The sequence below is a fragment of the Nicotiana tomentosiformis genome, chromosome 1 (genome assembly GCF_000390325.3).
Source record: "Nicotiana tomentosiformis chromosome 1, ASM39032v3, whole genome shotgun sequence".
NCBI lineage: Eukaryota > Viridiplantae > Streptophyta > Magnoliopsida > Solanales > Solanaceae > Nicotiana > Nicotiana tomentosiformis.
Window position 1 is genome coordinate 105,675,995 of NC_090812.1, and position 9,159 is coordinate 105,685,153.

General features: G+C 42.5%; 1 protein-coding gene across 1 annotated transcript; it reads right to left on the reverse strand.

Moving 5' to 3' along the window:
• Nucleotides 1–6,676: 6,676 nt before the first annotated feature.
• On the reverse strand, nucleotides 6,677–7,306 carry LOC138908234 (uncharacterized). The gene has a single exon (XM_070198888.1). The coding sequence runs from the start codon at nucleotides 7,304–7,306 to the stop codon at nucleotides 6,677–6,679; it is 630 nt and encodes a 209-aa protein (XP_070054989.1).
• Nucleotides 7,307–9,159: the final 1,853 nt, after the last annotated feature.

A 9,159-nucleotide genomic window follows, 5' to 3' on the forward strand; every position in this document is an offset into this window, starting at 1 on the left:
GACTAGAAAAAATCAAGATTATCATTCCACGCCATTTTTATTCCTTCTCTAACAACCTATATTGCTTCTTATAACCTCCAAGATCACGTCTTTTGTGCATCTCATGCCTTAATATTTTCACGCTTAGCCATTTAAGTTCATATACTTTATCCTCACATACCTTGGCATGCATAATTAAATATTGACTTTTATTTGTATCACATTCATCATCTAGAGGAACCCAAGGTTGTCATGCCCATCTTTTGCATATGGCATGCTTTGTTAATCCTCAACTCGTACTTACACGTGGTACTTTATTTTTTGTGTGCCGCTTCTATTACATATGACACCATCATGACGATAACCTATCATGATTAGGGGAAACTCGATGTCAAGTACAATTAAGGTTCATGTCCCTCATCCTGTAACATTCCCTTTTCGAATAATCAAGAAAGTCTTTTTTTCTTTCTAGGAATGTGTCTTTGGTCATTATTGACATTGTCTTAACTATGCCAAACTTCTTATGAGTCATACTATGTTTTACCACAACTTGAATGATTCACATTCACTTATCAATTAGATCCATACTACCTCTCTATATCTTGTCATGATGATTTAAGATGCAACATCTTCACTTACAATATTCTTTTTTTTTTGTACTTTTGCTAAACTCGTTAAGGGTGATTACCATAGTAAATAGTCCCTCCAACATCTTGACCAACGATCTTGAATTGAAATTTAGGGCCTAACATATGTACCCTTATTCACATCCTTTAGTAAAATTCTTTATAAGTCAGGACATCATCCTGACAATACTAGGTGACATCGTCACATTGTTTTCTTCTATTATTTTTCAGTATTCGACTGAAATTTCTTATTTACCAAAATAATGCATGTTGACTGTATCAGTCCCAATCTATTCTCAACTTATCCTTCCATTTTGAACAAATCTGACACTTTCTGGCCATTAGCTCAAATATCTCGTGCTATAACTTGAACATTGAGCTTCATTCTCGTCACTTCAATATCTTCCTAACATGAAATCGATACGATCGAGAATCCGTACTCTCACTTCAGGAACAAACGCACGATATAGAGTATGAAAAAAATAAAAATCCCTAGATGTCATTGTAGCCTCCCCGATATATGTGTGGCCGGCAACACAGCGATAAGAGGGACTCTACTTGACACGGCTCCATAGACTTCCTAGGACTCGACTCAAAACCTAGTGCTCTGATACCAAGTTTGTCATGACCCAACATCTACGTGACTGACACCCGACACACTACCCTACCCAAGCGAACCAAACCATATGATGCACCCAAATCATATGCATGAAAACCAATTTAACTGCGGAAGCTCCTTGAAAATCATATACATTTTTCAAGTTAAATGAAAAAATATTTTTCAATTCAAAATCACACATGATATCTTTCATGATAATAACAATGAGACTAAGTAAAATAAATATACTTTCATATATGTCATGTACAACCTCGTTATTATAACCTTTCACAACTATCTATGGAGCCTCTTTACCAAATAATAGAACCAACATTTGGAGTAGTTCCAATAAAATAAAATAAAATAAGGAAGAACATGATAGCTACCATGAAATAAAAGTGGTGCTTTATAATACCTCGGAAAGAGAGTCATCCTGGCCTGACCACATGCCACGTATCATACATCATCCTGAAACATGTAAATTAAGCAAGCCCCTCTAAGGGCTGAGTACACCACATCGGTACTTAATAAGTGTCATAGACTCTCTCTAACTTAAGTTCTTGGGACAAATTTTATCAAAACCAATGCACCAATATTTGATATAAAACGATAAGAAATTTTATCAATTCACGACCCTTGTTATTTTAAATAACAACCAAGTGAAATATAACCCACAATATAAACTTTTAAAGCATTTACATCAATCCAAGATTTTAGATAAAATCATACAAAATCATTCTATTTGCTTTAAGTCATCGGAATCACTTTCGGCTCCTTAGGCCTAAACATAAGAAAATCATCCTTACCTTTCACTGGGAGTACTATACCATCGCCGACATAAGAAGGTCACCTAGGTTATGTACCTAGCGGCAAGTATCATATACCCTACTTGCTTAGGCCGTCTCATCGTAGTGCCGTACAAATCGACTCAGCCATGCTAATAATAGCATAAAATAGTACTCTCTCGAGGGAGAGCACTCTGTCATAGTCTATACCACAAAGTTGCCATCTACTCCTACACCGACACGTGTAGTTTCATGACAACGAACACGATATATATGAAGTCAATCTCGGTGAACACAAGTAACTCCCAAAATATTTGATACTTCAAAAATAGATTCATAGCATAGCAGCCTCAAAGGATCTATTTTTATCAAATCATAGCATTTATAGTAAATCCAAATAATTTGAACAAAATTTAAATAAATAACCTTTTACATGCTACACCCTTTAGCAATTTAACATCAATCTTCAAAAGATACCACAAGTGCTATTATGTTCGTCAATTTCCAAAAGAAATACTTTCCATGAAAACTTATCTTTAGCACTCAAATATGTATACTCTTGTCAATACGTAAATTTTGATAAAAACACGTAGGCTTGTCACCTCGATTTATCCGGACTTGCCTAAGATAATAGTCCCCGAATGGGGATGGCTGTAGCCTTTATGATTCGGGAACTACCTAATAGGTCTTGTGCCCCGGGCTCTGATAGCCCGGGCCGCCCGAGTTTATTTCTGGACGGCAGTCCTCGAGTGAGAGTAATCGTTTGAACCCAGATAAAGGTGACCTTTGGGCTCGATACCTTTAGGGGATCGAATGTAGGAAGTTCAGAAAGAAAAGAAAACTTTCAAGGGACAAGATGTTTATCTGCAAGGTAGATACTTCCTTTCATTTCTGTGCGTAATATGTACGATTACACATGTGTACAAGCTTTATATCATGGCTCGAGCAGTCTATGTGGGCACGGTTCATTCGACCGTTTGGCCCTTATAGTAAATCCCATCGATTGAGCCGAGACCATTCAATCGCAAAGTTTCTTTCCTTGCAAAAGTCGTTATCCGAGGGTAATGCCCCTAGTGTTCGGGGCCGATCGTAGAGAGGCCTCGAATACTATTATCGTGATCTTCGATACCGGTTCGTAACTGGCCTTCGATTCTAATTTAGCACGATTTATTGTTGCATCGTTAAAATCCTTGCCGGAAAACCCATTTGGGACAAAACCGATTTAAGGGAAAAAGAGTGCAACGCGTGCTTTCAGGCCTAAAAATTATATAGTTTTTTTATGGTTGCTTGCAAGTATTAGTTTGAAATGTAAATAAGTAAAAGTAATGAATGGGGCTGTACCTTAGCAGTAGTATCGCTTCAAGTGAGTTATGTTCCAGTTGTTCGGTAGTCGTTCACCGTTCATTGCTTCGAGTTTGTACGATCCCTTTCCGGTGATCTCAATAATTTGATATGGCCCTTCCCAGTTCGGCCCCAGCTTTCCTTCATTCGGGTTCCGGGTGCTTAGTGTGACCTTCCTTACCACTACGTCCCCGATATTGAAGTGTCTAAGGTTGGCCCTTCGATTATAATACCTCTCGATCCGCTGTTTTTGGGCGGCAAATCATACAAGGGCGGCTTTGCGCCTTTCATCTAATAGCTCCAAGTTCGTGTTCATGGCCTCGTTGTTTGATTTCTTGGTTGCATATTAGAACCTGAGACTTGGTTCTTCAACTTTGAGCGGTATTAGAGCTTCGACGCTATATACCAGCAAGAACGGGGTGGCCCAGTTACTGGACTACGAGGTCGTACGGTATGCCCATAGGATTTCGGGCAGGATTTCCTTCCATTTTCCTTTGGCATCAGTTAACCTCTTTTTGAGGTTTTGGAGGATGGTTTTGTTTGTTGATTCTACTTGTCCGTTCCCACTAGGGTGGTAGGGTATTGATTAGATCCTTTTGATCTTATGGTCTTCGAGAAACTTGCTTACTTTGCTGCCGATGAATTGTTTCCCATTGTCGCACACGATCTCGGCCGGCATTCCGAACCGGCATATGATGTGGTCTCAGATGAAATCGATGACTTCCTTTTCCTTGACCTTATCGTATTCCTGGGATTCCACCCATTTAGAAAAATAGTCAGCCATAAACAATATAAATTGAGCCTTACCGGGTGCCCATGAGAGGGAGCCAACGATGTCCATTCCCCATTTCATGAACGACCATGGTGACAAAATCGAATGCAGCAGCTTCCCAGGTTGAAGAATCATCGGAGCATTCCTTTGATATTCATCACATTTTCGTACTAACTCCTTCGCATCCTTTTCCATGTCGATCCAGTAGTAGCCGGCTCTGATTACCTTTCAAACCAATGATTCGGTGCCTGAATTATTTCCGCAGGTGCCTTCGTGAATTTCCCTCAGAACGTACTCGGTATCTCTTGGTCCTAGACATATCGCGAGTGGGCCATCGAGTGTTCTTCTGAACAAGGTTCCGTCTTCGGACAAGCTAAACTGGGCTGCCTTCGTACGTAGGGCCCTCAATTCTTTTGGATCCGAGGGTAGTTCTTCAGATATTCTATATATTTGTTTCTCCAGTCCCACGTCAGGCTCGTTGAGTTTATCTCGGCATGTCCATCTTCCACTACCGATTTCATAAGTTGTACGACCGCCCTCGAGTTGAACTCATCGTCCTCAACTGCCGACCCTAGGTTAGCAAGGGCATAGACCTCACTATTTTGATCCCGAGGTACGTGTTGTAGAGTCCACTCCTTGAATTAATTTAATGTTGCCTGCAACTTATCAAGGTACCTTTGCATTCGTTCCTCTATGACCCCGAATATCCCATTAACTTGGTTCACCATAAGGAGGGAGTCACACTTAGCTTCGATTACCTCAGCCCCCAAGATTTTGGCTAGTTCGAGACCTGCAATCATGGACTCATATTCGGCCTTGTTGTTAGTCAATTTTAAAGTCTTAATAGATTGTCTAACTACATTGCCTGTTGGTGGCTTCAATACAATGCCAAGTCCGGACCATTTTGCATTCGAGGCACTATCCGTAAAGAGGGTCCAGATCCCCGAAGAAGTACCTGAGTTCACCAACAACTCTCTTTTGACCTCGGGTATTAGAGTCGACGTAAAGTTGGCCACGAAGTCTGCCAAAATTTGAGATTTAATGGCGGCCCAGGGTCGATATTCAATATCGTACCCGCTAATTACCACTGCCCATTTGGCCAATCGTCCCGAGAGCTCAGGCTTATGCATAACATTCCTTAATGGGTAAGTAGTCACAACACATATGAGGTGACATTGGAAGTATGGTTTTAGCTTTTTAGAGGCGCTTAGCAAAGCGAGCGCTAGCTTTTCTAGGTGAGGGTACCTAGTTTCGGCCTCGCCAAGGGTCCTACTAACATAGTAGATTGGAAATTGCGTACCTTTCCCTTCTCGGACCAGGACTCCACTTACCACTATCTCTGATACTGCCAAGTACATGTACAATTGTTCGTTTGTCTTTGGCGTGTGAAGTAGCGGTGGGCTCGATAGATATCGTTTGAGTTACTCCAAGGCCCGTCACTCCGGGGTCCATGAGAAGTTATTCTTCTTCTTTAACAGTGAGAAGAATCGGTGGATCTTATTGGAGGACCTCGAGATGAATCGCCCCAGGGTAGCTATGCGTCTGGTTAATCTTTGCACGACTTTCACGTTGTCCTCAACTGTGATATCTTCGATGGCTTTGATCTTGTCGGGGTAGATCTCTATTCCCCGGTTGGATACCATGAATCCAAGGAATTTACCTAACCCAACTCCGAACGCACACTTCTCTAAGTTCAGCTTTATATTGTATTTCTTTAGTATGCTGAAGGTTTCGCGCAAATATTTTAAATGGTCCTCTGCTCGCATGGACTTAACCAACATATCGTCAATGTAAACCTCCATTGATTTTCCTATTTGTTCCTCGAACATCCGGTTTACTAGGCGTTGGTAAGTGACACCAGCATTTTTTAATCCGAATGGCATCACGTTATAGCAGTATGTGCCGTACTTAGTGATGAAAGAGGTTTTTTCTTGTTCTCCCGGGTTCATCCGTATTTGGTTATACCCTGAGTAGGCATCGAGAAAACTGAGGATCTCGTGGCCGGCCGTGGCATCGATCATGCGAACGATGTTGGGCAAAGGGAATGAGTTCTTGGGACATGCCTTATTCAAATACTTATAGTCTACACACATTCTTAATTTATTCCCCTTTTTAGTGACTACCACTACGTTTGCTAACCAATCCGGGTATTTACCCTCCCGAATGGACCCTATTTTAAAGTTTAGATACCTCATCCTTGACGAAAGCATGTTTGACCTCGGACTGGGGTCTCCTCTTCTGCTTGACCTGGTGGAACTTCGGGTCCAGGCTTAGCTTGTGAGTGGTTATATCCGGTGGGATCCTTGCCATATCAAGCTGGGACCAAGCGAAAAAAATCTTCGTTAGCTATAAGAAATTGAATGAATTTTTTCCTGAGCTCAGGGCTTAACCCTGTGCCCAGGTATACCTTTCGATCGGGTAAGTATTCGGTTAGTATGACTTGTTCCAGTTCCTCGACCATTGATTTTATGGCATCAGAATTGTTGGGGACTATGAAAGATCTGGGGACTCCGTAGTCGTCGTCCTCGTCTACCTATCGTTCCTCTGATCCTGTCGAGGCTGGTGTCGATTATTGCTATTTGGCCCCATTTTTGACCATCCGACTCGGGTCCTCCATTGTTGAGAGTGTGGATGCCGGAATCACCTCATCGACCGCGAACATCTCTCTGGCGGTCGGTTGTTCCCCATAAACCATTTTGACTCCTCCAAGTGTTGAGAATTTCAGCACCTGGTGCAGTGTTGAGGGTATTGCCCTCATGTTGTGAATCCATGGTCTCATGAACAAAGCGTTGTATCTCATATCCTCTTCGAATACATAGAACTTGGCTTCTTGTATGGTTCCAGAGACGTTCACCGGTAATGTTATCTCCCCTTTAGTGGTCTCACATGCCATGTTGAACCCGTTCAGTACTCGGACCGCAAGTACGATCTGATCTTGTAGGTTGAGTTGTTCCACGACCCTTGATCTGATGATATTGGCTGCGCTACCTGGATCAATTAACACACGCTTAATTCGAGATTTATTCACGAGTACCAATATTACCAGTGCATCATTGTGGGTCTGCATGATCCCTTCAATGTCTTCGTCATTGAAAGACAAGGTTCCTTCCGGTACGTAATCCCGAGTTCGTTTTTCCCTTGTGATGGATACTTTGGTGCGCTTCAGCATCAGACCCTGGAGAATGTCAACTCCACCAATGATCATGTTAATGACATGCTGAGGCTCTTCCTGCTCGGTCTATTGATTAGAATCCCTATTCTTGAAGTGGTTTTTGGCCCGATCACTCAGGAATTCTCGAAGATGCCCGTTGTTGAACAGTCGGGCCACCTCTTCCCTTAATTGTCGGCAGTCCTCTGTTCTGTGGCCATGAGTGTCATGATATTTGCAAATTAGGTTGGGATCCTTTTGGGCTAGATCAGACTATAAAGTTTTAGACCACTTGGTATCTTTGATGCATCCGATGGCAGATACGATAGCGGCGACATCGACGTTAAAGTTGTACTCCGATAATCTTGGCGCTTCTTTAGGCCCAACGGGCCTGTTGAAGCTATTTTTGATCATGAGTCCTCGGTTGCTCTGACCTCGATCACTTCTCCTTTCGTTTCTCATAGAGTTTCGTCCGGACCCACTGTTTCTTCGGTCCCCATTGTAGGGCTGATACCGATCCCTGTTTGATCTCAGTTCACGATCGATGTCTCTCTTGACTATGTCGATGGTTCTGAAGGGATACAAAAAGCTGGAAGGGGACCCAAGCTGATCATCTTCGACCCTGATCTTCAATTAAGACCGGTTATGGACATCGGCCCAAGTGTCAGCTGGATATTCCACCAAGTTTTGTTTCAATTGCTGTGAAGCCAACGAGCTCTGAATGTTGAGTCCTTAGGTGAAAGCCTGAATGGCCAAATCATCAACGACCGGTGGCATGTCCATCCGTTCCATTTCAAACCGGGATACGAATTCTCTGAGCATCTCATTATCTTTCTGTTTTACTTTGAAAAGGTCTGACTTCCTAGTCTCGACCTTGATAGCCCCGGCGTGTGCTTTCACGAAAAAATCTGCAAGCATAGCAAATGAGTCAATAGAATTAGAAGGTAAGTTGTGATACCATATCATAGCTCCTTTTGACAGGGTCTCTCAGAACTTTTTCAACAAGACAGACTCGATCTCATTATCCTCCAAGTCGTTCCCTTTGATGGCACATATGTAGGAGGTAGCATGCTCGTTTGGGTCGGTCGTTCCGTTGTACTTAGGAATCTCGGGCATGCGAAACTTCTTAGGGATCGGCTTTAGAGCCGCGCTTGGAGGAAAAGGTTTTTGCACGAACTTCTTGGAATCCAGGCCTTTCAATATCGATGGTGCGTCTGGAATTTGGTCGACTCTGGAATTGTAGGTTTCTACCTTTTTGTCATTAGCTTCTATTTTCTTCTCCTCTAATTTCACCCGTTTTGTCAGTTCTTCGAGCATCTTTATGATCTCAGGGTTAGTCCCCGATTCATTTTTATTCGACCTCCCTGCGACCGGTTCATCCCTGCGGGTGACTTCCTGGGACGGATCGGGTTCAATTCTGCTCGGTGCGCGGTTCTGTAACTGAGCTATCGCCGCCTGTTGAGCCTGTAATATTTCGAAGATCATCCGTAAATTGATCCCGTCTCCTCCAATGTTTTATGTATTTTGAGCTGTTGATCGGGCTCCACCGCGGATGTTATTCTCGGGATCGATAGGCAGGTTTGCATTGATAGCCATATGTGAATTAACGTCAATCATGTTCGCGACCGGAATACAGATGGGATCAACGGGCGGTACCTCGTCACTGGGCACTATGTTGTAATTTTCATCGTGATGGTCAGACTCATTGTCAACATGTAGGGGTACTGATTGAGAGTTTGACATTTTGAGCTTTAACCTGAAATTAGAGACACTTCAAAGAACAAGTGTAAAGTAGTGTGTGTTATGGAAATTTGTATTAAATAACCATTATTATCCTTAGCCCCACGATGGGCGCCAAACTGTGTACCCTCAAAATCGGATAACAATTGAATTTGTAAGTGATTTTAAAA